We start from the raw sequence: 17,886 nt of genomic DNA, 5'->3' as shown, positions 1-17,886 counted from the left end.
TGCTTTGATCGAGTGTGTCATGCACAGTTACAGTAAATGTAGTACCGTTTTGCAGCGTCAGTTTTTGTTGCACCTTTGAGTCATTGGTGAACTGCTTTATAAAAAGACACAGGTACAACTAATGCATGCTCTGAATAAATCCAGTGCATGCAACAAGTTTTGCAAAATGCTGTGTGTCTGCAACAGAATGATGCAATAGTTATTAGCTAATAATAGTCATTCTTTTGATTAAGAATGAGAGTACATTTTATATTAGTACCTTTATCTCCATGCAATACAGTGTCAGTGTAGTCGTATTTAGTTTATGAAAGATAAAATAAAGTCATTTCCAGGCCACAATAAATACTGTGTAATGGCATTTTGAGAAGTACTTAGCACCCATGTCCTTGTCTTTATTTGCCTGGGCTTTACTAAGAAAATAAAGTGGCAGATTTTTTTATGCATTGTTGGAGTTTTCATATTAATTCATTTTACCCAGGTTTTGTTAATGTGTAACCTTTACTAAGATGAAGACTGAACCCCTCCCTTCTCTGTAGCTTTGCTGGTACCATGGAAGAGTGAGAATCACTAACATTCTTTCCTCATAATGTTCTGCTATGTCTTCCAAAAACTTGAACATAGTTCTAAAAAGGTCTGACAATGTCCAAACAACAAAAGGAGAGAAGAAGTCAAAGGGAAAAGACAAAACAATTGCCATCACCAATCTTGAGACAGATAGAGAAAAGCAGGATTTATAGTAAGTTTGTAGTTTTACTTGGCATCACATCTTAGATCAAGGTTAAAATTATGTCTTTGTGTTTCAAATCATGCCTGTATCATACAGTATACGTAGTGTATGTTTGACCCTTTGACCCTTTTGAAGACATTCAGTTGTCTTTATTACACAAAGGCCTCTTCCAGTGAATTTACAGTATCCACTGAAGCAACTTGGCAGGTCAAACGAGTTCAGAATTATTTGGACAAAGACGGATGTTAGCCAGGTCAAACAGTATGATGTGTGTAAACTGACAATGAAACACACACACACACACACACACACACACACACACAAAATAACCCTACAAGGAGGTGCATCTTATCTATCTGTTGCCATACAAACAGTAGATGAAAAACATCCTTCCTCTGGTGGCACAATAAAACTTAAAGAAAAGTGATGACAAATGATTTGTGGAAACAAAAGCAGCCCAGGGACAAACTCTGACTGTAGGACTTCCCACAAAGTCACTTCTAACCACAAAAGACCTCTACCCATTAAGAAAAAAAAAGTAAAAATGCTTCCAGGAAAACAACTGCCTCCATGTTAGTGATTAAATGCAATAATGTAATCTATACATATTTAAGATTCAGCCAGTGGAGATAATCCTCCTGGTGAAAGGAGCTGGATGGCAAACTAAGCTGGCCAGACTCAGTAAACAAGAACCCCCTCAAAATCGATGTTCTCTGTCTACCTTCTCTAGGTCATTTACAGTACGCTACCTGTTAAGATGGGTGTGGTTGTCGCTAGGGACAACAGCTACAGCCACACAGTAACAATGCATTAACACACAAATAATACTCTTTTTCTCTGTAAAGATCTGCTGTTCAGCTGTTTACTGTTGACCCCAGAGGAAATGGAAAAACACCCAAGAAGGGAAGCACCAATACAATAAGAAGGACTGGGGACATCTGGGAACTAAGAAAGACAGCGTGAGTAATGTAACTTTTTTTATCACCTGTCCCTAAGTGGTACATTTGCAGTTTGGCATGTTTACACTTCAGAAGGATGGTGTACTCAGCTTCAGACCCATGCTCAAAGTAGCTGTAAACAGACAACAAGAACTGTCACATTTGTTCCATGACTGGACTGTTTCCACTTTCATTCTCAGTGAAAGAAAAATACAACACAACACGTCGACATTACTCACAACTTCTTATCATTACCGTACAGAGTGAAGCTTCACTCACCTTTCTGTTACCTTGTCTGCTTTTGGTGGATCTGAAATTAAGCCTTATTTTATGGACATGCTCTCAGGAGACCTCAAGGGGGAAGATAAGATACTGGAGAGTCCCCTCGCTTGCTCTTTCAAAAGTTGTAAAAGGAAATGTACCCTGGGGGTTTATGAGTCACTAGTAAATTAAAATTAAGCAAATATGGTGACTGATAATCCACATTGACAGAGTATTTACAAACCTTTACAAACAAATGGCTGTAGAGATATTCCACTAAAATCCAAAAATGTTAAACCTGTTAGCAACCCTAGAGGTACAGTGCAGTCCAGGGATCACCACAGTCACTAGGATTCATCCACTGTTGGTACAACATATAATGGCATTCATTGTACAGACACTGATGGTTCCCAGACAATGTGACGTCATGATCATCTGACCACCTGACTTCGCCTCTAGCACCACCGTTAGGTTGACATTTGTGGTTTGATTGCGGTGTATTGACAGCTATTGGATGGAAATTTGGTACATTTATGTACCAGCCATGATTAATCATAATACCTTTGGTGATCACTTAACTTTTCTTCTACCTTCAATCTGTTGAATGGTTTATGACCAAAAACCTTCAAAATGTATGTTCCCAGCCACCTTGTCACTGTGAGCATGTTAGCATACTGATGTTGGCGTTTAGGTGAAAGCACCCCTGTGGCTAAGCAGAGCTTCACAGAGCTGCTAACGTGGCCATCAACTCTTGTTGTCCATTTACACAAGAGCATAGCTGCATTTGGCATTAGTCAGACCTTAAATGTTATATGACCCAAAATAAAACTGAACAACCGCATCAGCAAGTAGAAGTCCCCTGGATGAGTCTCCTGATGACTCACAAAAACCAGCTCAGATAAGGTATCTTTTCAGAAACCGAGCGTGTCCCTCTCATTCTGTCCCAGCCATTGGCTGTATAGGCATTAGACATGTCTGGTAACAGTCACTGCAGCATTCCTATATTGCACAAGGTTGCATGTTAGAACATACGGCAACTGCCCTGGCGCATTATTTCAGTTGCTAAAGGCACCCAGCAGTGTTTCGCTTACTCTTTCACACCTGACTCACCTTCTACACTTACTGTAGATATTACCTCACAAGCACCTGAGCCACAGAAATAGTGGTAATTTTTGTAGTAGTTTCCAAAATCAATCATTATGTCGCATGGAAAATACATTTTGCATGCATTTTGGAAAATACTCCTTGTGTCCTTGACAGATTTCTTGGTATGGAGCTCTGTTCCAACTATTTCTAGAGTATAGAAGGGGACTGCACTAATGTCACTGTGGGAAATGAGGACTTTAGTACCTAGTTTGTCATTTTGTGTGTATGTCTGGCTGATTTGTGAGTGGTTAAATTAACATCAAAAACAAAGCCAAATAATTTTTTGAGCATTAATTGCCCTGTCAGAACTCTCAGAGACTAACATTCAATCTATAGACATGCAGCAGTAAACCATATAGTAATGTAGTGTGGGTGTTTGTGTGGGTATTAGTGGTTGTGAAAGTTCTTAAAGGAAATTGCATCTTCATAGTTTATTTCACAGAATAACACCTCCACAAGCCACTGCATTCAACACAGTACTTGATTTTGTCAGTGTGACTATGCAGATGTAAACTATACAGTGAAAGCAACAGTAGTCACGTTAGAATTTAATTAGGTTCAGTTGGTCCTGTCATTATTTGTTCTTGTTGGATAACCCAATCAGTCTGTAGTCTCCCAGTTCTCAGGCCTGTAGTCTAATGCAATGTAATACAGTACACTGTTTCTTCCTTCATATAGCCTTTGCAGCTATTTTAGGACATTCACAACTACTGTATCTTGTGTGTTTATCACCCTGGCGGTAGCTGTCTCTGCACTGTTAATGACACTAGAGCAGAGCAGAATTAGGTAGTTACATGGCAACAGACGTTAATTTAGACCAGACGATTATAAAACACCAGGTACCATCAACTTTGTATCATCAAGTCTCAGGTCAGATCACTTTGTCTGATCTTCTTCGTCTCAGAGAGCTTTAATGTAGCTGACCTTAGGCCTTTACTCCACTGGTCTGGTGCCCTCCCGCCTGCTGTGTGCTAAGGGCCAGTTCCCTTTGCCCTGCAACTGAGGTTTTCCTCACTTGAAAACATATGTCTGGACCGTCTGATGTCCAGGATGTTACGTGTGTCCAGGAGTGAGATGTGTTGGCTAGTCAGCTGTCCAGAGCGCCGGGTCTTTAGTCACTGAGCCCTGAGCCTGACCCCAGACTGTCTGCAAATTAGAGAAATTAGCCTAGCCAGGCACTGACCAGTGAAAGAGCCCAAGTCCCCCCCCCCTTCCACCACACACACACACATACTCCTGCCACCACCTGTAACCCCCACGCCACACCGGGCAACAAAGCTCCACTCTTAGCGGTCCTGCCATATGGCAGCCAATTTTCACCAGCTACGTTAAGTAAGAGAGGGGGTGGAGTGAATGAAGTGAAGTTATAATGTAAAAAATTTAAATATGGTTATAGAAGTTCATTTTTGTCCAGAATGTGAAAATACACATTTTATTTGAAAAGTTTATATCTGTGTGTGTATTTTGTGAACCTTGAAAATCAAATACTGTTTCTTGACATTGTTTAATACGCTCTAATTCTTTTCCTATGGCTTTTATGGTATATATATTTTTTGCTTTTATGGTAAATATATATATATTGCAAAAATCAAGTGTGTAACATTTGGTAAGTTTGGGTAAAGTTGAAAGCTGGAAAGTAAATTGCAGTAATAAATCTAAACGAATAAACCAGTTGGTTCTGCACTATACTGTCACCAGTGTTAAATTAAGTGTTATAGGTGTTTTAAATCTAAGACAGTGTGTGTAAGAAGTCCGGTTTCACAGTTTGTATGTAAACAAAAAAGATTATATTTCATGTATGACAAAAATTGATCAAATCACATTTTTAATTCAACTTTCGATTAAAGACATACATTTCATATGCTTTTGCACTGGCCACATCTCCACAAATAGAAAAGTCACATTCTCTTTTTTTAGTCATCCATATGTGGTTGCCTATCTTGATGCAGACCACCACATCAGGTGACTCAGACCTATTACTAGGCTGTGCGAATATATATCTGAAAGTAAAGGGGATGCTTACCAGAAGGGTGTCTAAGTTTCTTTTCTGGGTCATTGTGTGACCTGCGAATGAGCACTAATCTGTGTGTGTGTGTGTGTGTGTGTGTGTGTGTGTGTGTGTGTTAAGAGTGAGAAAAACAATTTATGCTTACATTTACAGTGTGCATTTTGTGTGAGGAGCAGATATGTCAAACATTTTACAGATGTTATTAAAATCAAAATATAGAAGACAATATGTGCTCATATTTGCCTGTATGGGTCTGTGGTTGATTTATTTATTTATTGCATGCGTGTGTGTGACTGCAGGGGTCTTAGATCTCTGCTGAGATGTAGGTCAAGGAGATACAGCGGCAGCAGATTGCTCATTAAGTGCCAAACCAAGCAAAAGTCGAAGTGTGTTCTTCAGTGGTAACAGGCCAGCCATCTGCTCTTCCTTTATTCATTCATTAACATGTGTGTGCGTGTGGATGCATGTGCGTATGTATGCGTAAGCATTCATCACAACAGCCACTTGCTGGCCAAGTGTACAATGCCACTGATGTTGTTGTCCAGAACTAACAGCTTTGTGTCAGATGGTTCGATCACGTGAGCACAGTGGCTTGTGATTGGCCAGCTAAAAAAGCTTGGCACAATCCAGGCTCATGACTTTCTGGTGACAGTGACAGAGTGGCCAGAGTGAGAGTGGATACCCAGAAGATCTAAGTGAGAGGAACCGCTGAGGACGCTTTAGGGAAGGAAGAGAGAGTAGAAAGACAACAGAACGACCCAGGGATGGCATAGTCAAAGAAATGATGATGCTACAGCTGAATGAATGCATGAAAGTAAGTTGTACCTTATTTCTTTTTTGTTTTCAGTGATGACGATGGATAGTTTGAAGAGAGAAATGATACAGAATGCGCAGAAATGGACTGGCTGACCTAAAGTGTTGGCCTCTTAAGAAATGGCTGGTTACCCTGGATGGCATTAGATGTTGGCCAAGCAGTGTCAATGAACTTTGGCTCTTCATGACTGGAAACGGGTGTCTGAATAATGAATGACTCTCAGCAGGCATTTTAAAATAAAGTCATAGAAAATGTCTGGGGATTTATTTAGGGCACACAGTAAGAGGGGTAATTGATTTTGGTTACAGATAATACTTGTATTGAACATCATAACTTTACTGAACACTTTCTAACCAGATACCTTCAAATTCATAACAGATTTCTATGGCGCTGACACCTTTTTTTCTCTCCTCCTGCTTTTCTGTTTCAGATCTCGGGCTTTAACCAACCTACCTAAGACAAGGGATCTACCCCAACCAAACCAAAGTACTTTATACCAAAGCAACCGGGACAGAAATAAGCCAAATTAAAGGTCTAAAGCCTTGGTCTGTCAGCTTCAGTGTATTCTGTATTGTTGAGATGAAGCTGGATAGCACATCAGGAGATGTGAGTGGCTGGAGGGAGGTGGATTTTGCCCTCAACTGTACCTACATTGTGCCAGACCAGGTATCAGACCCCAGCTTTAACCTGCCCAAAGCTATAACCTCCATCCCACGTAATCTCACCTTCGAATACGACACAGACAATGAGGTAAGTCAATTCCTTTAAACTGTTTATCCGTAAAGGCATAAAATGACTCACTCTTTGTAAATGCAATACAAATACACAATCAATATACCAATATACGCTTAAACTTTACACTTAAAAATAATGATTCTGTGTTACATAACATTCTTTTGGACCATGTGCACAGGTTTACTTTGAACTAAAGATCTGCTGACTAATGAGTTCTTCACAAATACCGTACAGTGCACAGTGTGTATGAGTGAATGTGGGTAGTGGACTTGAGGCTAGGGGCCTTTTTTGTCACCTTATCTTCCATTTATAGCTACATCCCCCTTCTTTACATCTCTTTCTCACACATGACAATGCGTGCAGGCACTGTCATGAACAGATGCACAAAATAAGATGTCAGGGATCAGCTTGGCAATCATCATATTTCATCAAAACCTCCCTTCTCTTCTTTACAACTGTGCATTCCTCTTTACCGGCTACACCCTTCCCCCACTCAGGTGTATCAGGAAACACATATGTAACATCTCAGTCAGCTGACTCTTTGGCTCCCAGTGCAATAGGTAGGCATTTGCCTGGACATGTCACCTGCTGCAGAGCACTGCAATCATGCCTCCAAGCAAGGTTGAAATAGGAAATGTGGTAGCTAAAGAGAAAATTATCATGTTAATAGGAAGAGAGAGCGCAATGTCACACTTACTTTTTTTAAGTCACTCTTACCACTCTGATGCTTGTGGTTGACTTTGTTGTCCCTTCCTGTTTCTGTCCTAACCCAGGCAACACTTTCTGCCATTGTTCCTCTTCTTTAACTCTCATACACTCATCTCTTCTTCCTCTCCCTGCAGCATTTACAGTTGCAGGATGAGAAAATCCTGCAAACTCTGACGATAAAGTCACACCCGAGGGCTAATTTAAACTCCCTGCACCTTATTTACCGACCAACACATCTTACAAATACTTGACACTCACACCTTAGGCAGCCAAACTTCATTTTGCATTTTGCTTGTGTTCACATGTAATAGTGTTTGGTGACCAGTTGCAACAAATGTCATTTTGATGTAGTTTATTTAATATCCTCATACTCAAACACTTACTGATATACATTTGAATGTTTATCTATGTGTATTTGCACCGAATGAGACCAGATAAGAAATGAAACATAAAAATGAGCACACACTCCCATGGTTCCAGTAATCTAGTTTGCTTAAACAGACTCTGGTTTATTTCAGTGGTTTCCCTTCCTAGAGTTAATGTCATGTGAATCTTTGTCCTTGACTCGTTTTAACCAAAGCTGGGAAATTCATTTCCCTTGATGATTTTGAAATACAGCCGCTGGTTTGTGTGGGTTTGTGGCATAGTGCACGTGCATGCGTCAACCTTAAATTAAGGCACAGTTCACACAGTCATCAGGAAGGCTCAGACGATTGGGATTTTTCACAGATCTAAGAGTCTGAATGGAAACAAAGAAGGTAGTCAAATGATTTGTTCTTCATGCATGGATAGCATATCATCATGCAGATGAACACACTCTCAGTAGCTGCTTAGCACCTGTTTGGCAACTCATTTTTATCTCGAAGTGTGCCACAAAAGCTGAGGATGGTTCAAGGGGCATTTTGGAGATGGGGTGTCAGCAGGTGTTGTCAATGAGGGAGGAGAAGGAGGCAGAGGAGGGAGAAGCTGAGGAGTGGATGGGGGGTGATTTAGGTTAAAACCAGATGATTAACTTTCATTACAGACAGGCAGCCAGCCAAGAATCAGGCTTCAACCTGGCTGGTACACAAGTTATTTTTAGAGAGCCCAGAAAAGACAAAGGATCAGGGGAGGGCTGGGTTTTCAGGAGTGTGATAGCGTGGGTCCTCTTAAGAATGTCCATCATCCTTTCTTTCTTTCCTCAACACCCTCCTCCCAGCCTGGCTGAACTGAGCAGTTAATGAGCAGCAGAAGCCCAGCAGCCACAGCGATTTGTTAGTCACGCAACACCAGCAGAGCACAATGTCCCTGTCACACTGGGTCATCGCATCCAGGAGTCACCTCACTCGACGGCTGCTTGACACACACGCTCCTGCTGCCCTCAGTGACCTGTCGCTCTTCTAATTAACTGCTTATACATTGTTCACTAAAGCTTTGATAGTGTTATAAATAATCACAAAATGTTACCATGTTGTTTCTTAAAGGGTGACCTCTACATAGGAGGCCAACCTTTTGGGGGGGATTTAAGGATTGAACACAAGGCGCCTCAAGACAGTGAGGTTGCATTGTGTGTGCCTCCGATGCTGCTGCCTGGTGGCATATGTGTGTGTGTTTGGGTTGTATTTAGAGGAGACTTGGCCTCAAGCCTGTGCACTTAAGCAAAAACACACTGGCATAACCAGTATGTCCATGCTATAGATTTTTACCACTGCTGTTTTCTGATTCAACTCACCAAATTAAAAAACAACAACCTGAAAAGGTCCAAATGAGTCAGTAACCTACAGAACAGGGAATGTTTTTTTCCTACCACATACCTTACTGTATGTCTATATGCAACACGGGACTCGCATAGTAAAAAGAATAAAAATGAAAAAATCCCACACTTGTTTCATTTTTGCTGTTCCAAATACGTAGGGTCAGATTTGATACACCTAGTGTATTCCAGGGGATGCAACCGCAAACAAAGGTCTGATGTATTTTCACATGTCTAGGTACAGTAGAAGTGAGCAGAGTTCTGAATTCTGCCTTCAAGTGCTCTGTTGGGTTTTAAATCAAACGTGTAGTATTGTAAATGAGCGATCAGTGAGTAATAATCCACATGAGATTATCCATCAGTATGCTCTAAGATAATCATGTATTTGATCTATTTTCCAGGTGACTGGCGTGTTCAGCAAGGAATACATACCTCAGGGGACTCGCTTTGGCCCCCTGCAAGGAGACATCTACACCAAAGACAACGTCCCCAAACAGGCCAACAGAAAATACTTCTGGAGGGTAAGGGAAGCAAATGTACATGTGCATATGACTATGCAAATGGATATTTATGCAGAGGAAAGCCAAAAGATGAGAAAATGATACAGGATTAGTCAAGGCCTTACTGGGGGGCCTGTTTTCATCTTCCTGTTATTCAAGACAGAAAAAAGTGTCGATTGCTCAGATAGAGAAGTTTCACATCAAGTCCATCTCAATACAGTACGTCAATAAGGAAACAAAAATGCTTTCACACAGATTGCACTGGCCTGCAGGGGTTTTGGTCAAAATTTTAGAGGAAGTTGCAAACAGCAGTGGCACGTAACCATTGATTCACTCTCATATAGTCATCAGACACTTACCGGCACTAAGGACCTGTGCAATGTGTCACACACACAAAGGAAGGGCCTTATTGTTCAATACATACACACGCAATCTCTCAGACAATCCTTGTCTTTCCGCCCCTTTTTACTGTAGTTTTCAAGTCCCCAGTTTCTTTTCTCTCTTTCATCCAGACATAGCTTCTATCACTTAGGAAATTTTCTATTCTGCTGAGTCAATTCCCATGAGGATTTTTTTGCTGCCATACTACGTATTTTCCTTCCGGGTTTGGTTCCTGTAAACCTGTGTAAAGGGGTGTTCCTGCCCTGCCGCGATAGTGAAAGTCTAATGTTTCCCAGGAATAATTACAGTATGTTATCAACCTTATGACACAGGTGCATAGTGACAGCGGGTGTGTGCTGCCAAAGTCATGCTTGTGTGTGTGTGTGTGTTTGAGTACCTGGCTGCCTGCCAGGTCCTTTCTGTCATCCTGCTAGAAGTTACATTTCTCTTTCATCTTATTTGTTTTCATAAAGCAACACAGACATTTATGTTTGAAAGAAATGATCATTATTAAGTATAGCACTGACATGTAATCCATAACCTAAGCAACAAGACTGAAACAATAATGATACTAAAAAAGTGAGAAAGAGAAAATGAGAAGTAGGAGAGAAAAGAGGGAGAGTGACAGAGGCCCCACCCACACGATGCTGCTTTAAATATAGTTACGCTCACACAGGAGTTTAAGTCTCAGAGCACAAAGAGCAGAGCTGTAGCAAACAAACCAGCGGAGCTAAATTCTGTAACTAACTGAAGAGGATACAGGATATTTAACTGTACATGGCAGAGGTGAATATTCAGATTTTTATAATACTGATTAATTTAAATGTTGTAAAATATATTCTTGTTTCAATATTGTTTTGATGGTTTTGTGTGAATTTTAATTAACATTTCAATCAGCATCATAGCGTAGCATCAAATGTTGTTAACTGTGGATGTGGCCATTGCAGTGGTTAAATAATAAAATGGTTGCTTTACAAGTCTGTGTGCGTCTTATTCAAGTATCCAATATGTACATTTTTTTTAATTCAGTCATCTCACTTCTTCTTCTGCAGATTTACAGTGGTGGCCAGCTTCAAAACTTCCTCGATGGCTATGACATTCACAAGAGCAATTGGATGCGATATGTCAACCCGGCCCGCTCTCTGGCTGAACAGAACCTGGTGGCGTGCCAAAATGGACGGGACATCTACTTCTATACCATTCGGCCAGTAGAGCCCAAACAGGAGCTGCTGGTCTGGTACAGCCAGGAGTTTGCCCAGAGGCTCTGCAGCCAGCAGGACGTCAGCAAACACAGTGAGTACACCCGGAGCAGAAGCTTTCTCTGTTTGTGGAACCAGATGTAATGGTCTTGTCCACAGGCTTTGCAGAGCTTAAACTAGACAAGATTAATAAATATCCTGAGGAAAGAACAGATGATGCAAACCTAAGTGGCTGTTTATGATGTGATGAAAGATGTTGGAAGTAAAATATCTCAGCAGTTTTGTCCATAAAACTTAACTTACAAGTGGATCTGCTGTAAACCAATCACCATACTGTATTTGGTAAACTTTATTCCCTCTGGCTTTCCATACATCTTGCTGAAGTTAAAGAGAAGTCGTTAAAGGCAGCTGATTATCAGCTGTTTTGATGTTGAGGCAGCACAGTGATTCATAGAAACCCTGGTTATGTTTCTTTACTTGATCTGATATAGTGACAGATTAAGACCTGTGCTATGAAAAACAGGTAGCACAAAGTCTGCCTCCAATGACGATAGCTATTATCAGCTAAATTCTTTCACCTCAACATGAATCAAAACACGATTCCATTCACAGCTGCTTTGATACTATTCACACATAGACCAAACAAATCTCAGTGTTTCATGAAATGTGGTAAATGAGGTGGAATTTTAAGGAAAGCAGAGAAACCAAAGGGGAATCATGGTTGTACAAAGCACCTTTGTGAGTCATTTTTCTTCAGCTATTCAAGTCATTCCCTTCTCATTCTCAGCGACTCTCTGTTGCCACAAAGTCTGATGATTCATTCCAACTGGACACACCAGATGCGTCGCCTATTCTTGGTGACTAATGCTAAGGTGGTGTCATTGCTTAGTTTCATCAGCTTCAAAGGTTTTAAAAGCATTCTTCTTCCTTTAAATCACAATCCAGGTTTGTCATTGTTTGCATCGATTGTAAATGTATTCTAGTTTGGACCTAAAGCTTTGTGGGAGCACTTGAGTCCATAAACACAGAGGCTATCTTCAGTCAGTTTCAAGTGCTTTCCATTGTAACTGACAAAGAATAAAAACAGATGAAGTGTGTGGTTCAGGTCTTTGCAAGCTCATTTTCATATTAACCTGAATAATAAAGGAAAAGAGCAGCTGAGATAAAGATATTTATAGTAAATTGTAATTAAATGTGATCGCAGTAAAAAGGTTAAAACACATGAAAAGAGTGGCACAACATGGCCCCTTAAATTACCTTCAAGGTAACTAGCACAATTATTGCTCGCACAGAAGCAGAGAGGCGATACCTTTCTCAAATAAACACATATAACAAAAAAAGAAGGGATATTTCACATATTCTTGTGGCCACTATGGTAAGACAGCTATACCCAGAAAAAGCTTCAACCAAGAAAACTGGGAATCTTACTGTGCAACTGCTCATGACATGACACATAGACTCCCACACACTTTACCACCAACACATTCTCCCACACCACAATCACTACTGCGATTGACAAACAGAAACCTGTACCTTCTGATTGACGTGTCATGTCAAAACTGAAACTACTATCATTTACCATAAGAGGGCGTGCCTTCTGTGGGCAGATGTGTGTCTCTGTCTGAGACATATTTTACCTTTGAGTTTATGAAAACTAAATAGGCACTGTAATGAGTTCCTCTATAAAAATGGGGATTCTGTCTGTCTTTTCTTTTGCTGATGCCACTATATGCCCCCTGAAATCGGTCAAAATACTCAGTATGTTTTCATCTTCTCTCACAGAATACATGAGTGCTAATGAGGAGCCAGAGTATAGTAAACAGCACCTACCTCAGCAGATGTGGCTTAAAGACAGAGCACAGGAAATGATAAAAGAGAGGGATGAAGAAGAAGAAGAAGAGGAGAAGATTGATGTGGAGATGTTGGAGAGGGACACTCCACCTGACACGCCTGATGAGCAGATCATGGACTTCAGTAAAAAGACTGAGAAAGATGAAAAGAGAGACCAGGAGCTTGAGGACCAGGGAATTATTCCCTCTGCTCAGCCTGAGCACAGACAACCCAGCCTGGGCTTGAATCACCCGTATTTACCTGATCACCCTGGGCTCCCGCCTCCACACCGAAATCTCCCTCTTCATCTCCACGGCCTCTATGGGCACAGAGAGGGGCTGATGTCATCTTACCCTCTTTACCCTCAGTCCAGACCCCTCCATCCCTCTTACCAGCTTTTCCCCCTATACAGCCCACACTATCCTCACCTCACTCTCCCCTCATACTCCCCTCCCTTTCCAGGGATGCTGCCCTCCAGAGGATCCCTCCGATACAGTGACTATCTGAGCACAGATGGACTCCCATTACTGCCTAATCTACTTCCAGTTTCTCTCCCCTACCCTTCATCTCCACAAGGAAGTCTGAAAGAATTAACACCAAATGTGTCACCACCTCGAGGCGCCCCAGCCACACCAGAGCTCTCCCCTCTCCCCAAACACAACATCCAGCATCTGTCCCCTGAGCAGTCTCCTTCTGGCTGTGAGGAGGCCATGAATTTAAGCCTGGCTACAACCAAAAGCAACATAGCACCATGCAACAGCCCTGGCCACAGATCTCTGCCCTACCCACTGAAGAAGCAGAATGGAAAGATCAAGTATGAATGTAACACCTGCTCAAAGACGTTTGGGCAGCTGTCAAACCTCAAGGTAACAGCTTCATTTACACTCTCCCATAATTATGATTCATTTTAATGCATTCTCATTTTAGACACCAAAAATTGTGCTCATGACTTTTCTGTTGTATGATCTGTGTAAATGTAGGTCCACCTCCGAGTACACAGTGGCGAGAGACCTTTTCAGTGTAACCTGTGTAAAAAGAGCTTCACTCAGCTGGCCCACCTCCAGAAACATCACCTGGTCCACACAGGGGAGAAACCACATGAATGCCAGGTATGTTGAATATTATAACTTATGTGTGTTTTCTCCTCCCTTGAGGAGGCTTCTTACAAGCTCTTCACTAATCTCACCATGGCGTTGATGTAAAGAGAGTGAGAGCCATGCAGAGAAACACTGCTTATGCGTAAATGCTCTCTGACTCACATACCTGTTTGGTAATGCAATGTCTTGTTGATTTTTATTGAGCCACTACCCACCCTGTCATGAAATAGTATCTACGAATGTTTGCTAATGTGACTCAGAACTGGTCTTACAAAGAAAAAGAAGTGGTCTGTCTTGTTTTAAGAAAGTACCCCAGGGAACAGGAATAACATGGTACTACACTAATAATAGCATCAAGATGACATTATACTGTACTGCTGTTTCTCCATAATAACCCCAAACACAACCCATACAGTTGTGTAAAGGCATTAGTAATCAGTCATGTGAATGCTGCTCACAAAAGACCATGTCATGATTTCCAGGTTTGTCACAAACGCTTCAGTAGCACCAGCAACTTGAAGACACACCTTCGACTTCACTCTGGGGAAAAACCTTACCAGTGCAAGCTGTGTAGCACCAAGTTCACCCAGTACATTCACCTCAAACTGCACCGACGCCTCCACACCAGCCGCGACCGCCCTTACCACTGCCAACTCTGCTCCCAGGCTTTTTTCCACTTCTTCTCCCTCTGCATCCATCAATACAGCTGCTGCCTGGCTAACACCAGTTCTCCAGTCAACATGCATATAAAACAGATGGTGGAGCGATTTGACGCCAGCCAAGAAGCCGACACGCTCACGGAAACGGCGTCGGCACCACAGGTAGAGGACGCTCTTGAGCAATGGTTGGCTCGTACCCTGGAAGGTGAGGAAAAGGAGGATCAGAAGGAGGCCACCATGCTGCTGAAAGCTCTGACAGTAGCTATTAAGGCCCAGTCAGCTGCACCTGCCTCACATCATAGCCCTCAGATGGTCTATCAAGAGAGGGCGAGCGTTGTTCAACTCCACAATGGCCAGCGGTGACCACAGAAGGACAGTGAGGAGAAATACATATACACCATATCATCAACCAAGAAAAAAGATGCTGCCAAATAAAACTCCCTACTTTACCCACACTGGGTATAACAGGGAGTATAAATGTTCATAATCCAAAAGATGTGTAATCCAAAGACTGGATAAAGATATCCAGTGATTTTCAATAACTCCTGAAACTCAGTTTTAAAGATTAGACGAGGAAGGTGTTGTTAAGCTGTGAATTTTGGTCTTTTCACTCAGGTAGAAAAGTGTTTGCTTTTGTTGTCCTTTAACTTATGTTTTTAAAGATTTGAGTACCCTATATTTATTTGGTTGTATTGTAGTTTGTTTTTTCTGTCAGTGTTTTTTTCTATGTGTTGACATTTCCAAGGAGACTTGATCACTTAGGAAAACCACAAATGGACTCAGGAACAATAACATGGCATTAACCTGTGGATGAGTCTTATTTGTTCTGTTGTTTTCCTGTGTGTGATTGTATTTGAGCTTCTGAGTGCATGCAGTGCATACAGATCGTGGAAGCACACAAAAAAGAACAGGCCACATTTACAGGAGAAACCACCTTCCTGCTCCTCAACTGTTTGTGACTTATTTATTTATTTGTGATTAAAAAGGGAGAAATCGGGTATCTTGAAACTGTGTGTTAATAAGCGACAAATCAAAGAATGTGAATATGTAGCACCATGTTATCATTATTCAGCTGATTTTAACAGTAAAAAGAAGGAAAAAGACAAAACATTCTGATTTTTGTTTGTTTGTGGCTTGTTTTTTGTTGTTAATGCAGTTTCTCAGGGCTAATTTAGATATCAATGTGTCAAAAACACAGTGTGCTGAACAAAATGCTACCAAAAGACCACAAAAAAAACAAACAAACTACAGATTCAGTGTGATCACAGTGATGAAAAATGGCTTTTATTCTTTATTGCAGGAATGTTTTTATGTATAAACTTAATTCTGAGTAATTAAGCGGATTTCTCTGTAGCTTTTTACTGGATTTCAAATATATTTATAACATACAAAGCTGTTCTGTAAATATTTATAAGCACAGGCTTCATCCAAATCCTAATTTAAACATTTATAGCTCATATTTAGCATTGGACAACGTTGGAAAAAAGGGAGACGGCACCATGCTTTTCTAGCATTCTTACTATTTTTGTCACTTAGCATTGGAATGAAAATGTTTGCATTTGGTGTTGAAAGACAATCATTCTTGAAAATTGTACTTCTGAGTAATAATGTACTTTTTTTGTATGTTTGTCTGTGTAGTTTATTTTTGGAAACAGGTTATGTACTGAAAACTTTTTATACAGACTATTTTGATGATACTTTTACATGATGTAGCATATTAAAGATATTGTTTCTATACATCTAGTGCTTTGCATATATTTGGTATACAATTTTCAGAATGAAAAAATACAGCATCTGGGAGGGAGGAAAGGACATTATGAAATCCAATGATAAATGGAGCATCTGTTGAGCTTTTTCTGACCCTGCTGTCTTAATACTGAACCTTTCCTCAAAATGTTACTGCTGCTAGTTATGCTTTCCTCCAACCCTCCCAACCTCCTCCATATGAAAGCTGTCGAGGGATAACAGAAAGTTTAAGTTTTTAAAAATTTTAAAGTTTAAATCGATTAAGTTTTAAGCTGTCCATTTTTGTTTGTTAGCAGTTTTCTTTTTCACTGCCTGGAGCATTGCTACATTTGTTGACCCATTAGTACTGCTACCAACACGTCAGTAGACCAGATGCAAATCCCATCACCCACATGCTTGCAAGTGTATCCTTGTGCACAATACAAACAAACAAACAAACAAACAAAACAAAAACATAAACAGGGCATCCACTTGCAAAAACAATATTTCAGAAGGTGTTAAGTCTATAACCTGGTGCAATCATTTCAGACCTGTCACTAGTCACCGCCCACCCGTCCCCTCAGCCTCACGGTGGACCAGGTCAGGAGGGAATTAAGGAGGATTAAAGCCAGGAAGGCCACAGGCCCTGACCACATCAGCTCCAGGGTCCTCAGGGAGTATGCAGAGCAGCTCAGTGAAGTGGTCCTGTACATGTTTAATCTTAGCCTGGAGAGAGTTCCGGTTCTGTGGAAGTCATCCTGTGTGGTCCCAGGTCCTAAAATAACTCATCCCAAGGAGCCAAACCACTACAGACCCGTTGCCCTGACCCAGGCCCGGCCCTAACCAATTTGTTGCCCTAGGTAAGATTTCAGGTGGCGCCCCGTTGCATCGCAGTAAATTCCACTGCTAGTGTATATACTCATAAGAAACGTAATAGCTTTGTCTTGGACATTCTTTTATTTAAATAAAGCAATTGCACTTAGAAAGAATTAAAGAAACAAATACAAAAAAATGAACTGAACATATGAAATACAATATAAATAGCTTACATAAAGTACCTATTAATACTCCCAAAATAAAAAGTGTAAACAAGTGACATTAACTTAAAAATACAATATAAATACGGCACTGTGCAAAATAAGATATTAAAGAAACGAGTAGGCACAGAAAAATACAAGGATTTAAATAAAAAATAAAAGATGATCTTACAAAGCTCTAGTGGTGTTTTTGGTACTGCCGTAACTTAAAAACTACACCATCACCTCCTCAATCTCACATAACCTGCTACAGCTTTACTCTCCTGGTTTTTCTTGCAGCAAAGTCATCTACAACATCATCATATGACAACTGATTTGAGACCACATGGTTTATGCTTATAATGGCAAGTCCACTGAGACGTTCTTGCATCATAGTAGATCTCAGGTAA

General features: G+C 40.8%; 1 protein-coding gene across 4 annotated transcripts; it reads left to right on the top strand.

The window, feature by feature from the left end:
* The first annotated feature begins 58 nt into the window (after positions 1–58).
* On the top strand, positions 59–16,413 carry prdm1b (PR domain containing 1b, with ZNF domain). 4 transcript variants are annotated; one of them, XM_020597681.1, is made up of 7 exons: positions 59–1,686; positions 6,325–6,644; positions 9,471–9,590; positions 11,003–11,243; positions 12,932–13,845; positions 13,960–14,088; positions 14,559–16,413. In XM_020597681.1, exons 2-7 carry the CDS (start codon positions 6,474–6,476, stop codon positions 15,096–15,098), a joined length of 2,115 nt encoding a protein of 704 aa, XP_020453337.1. In that variant the 5' UTR covers positions 59–1,686; positions 6,325–6,473; the 3' UTR covers positions 15,099–16,413. The 4 variants fall into 4 exon arrangements, with proteins under 4 accessions (XP_020453337.1, XP_020453338.1, XP_020453335.1 ...); XM_020597682.1 differs by lacking the exon at positions 59–1,686 and adding an exon at positions 5,345–5,894; XM_020597679.1 differs by lacking the exon at positions 59–1,686 and having other exon boundaries at positions 5,345–6,644.
* The last annotated feature ends 1,473 nt before the right edge of the window (positions 16,414–17,886 follow it).

This window comes from Monopterus albus, unplaced genomic scaffold, assembly GCF_001952655.1.
Source record: "Monopterus albus unplaced genomic scaffold, M_albus_1.0 scaffold34.1, whole genome shotgun sequence".
Lineage (NCBI taxonomy): Eukaryota > Metazoa > Chordata > Actinopteri > Synbranchiformes > Synbranchidae > Monopterus > Monopterus albus.
Note: the sequence above shows the minus strand (reverse complement) of the source record. Positions and strands in the feature narration are given on the sequence as shown.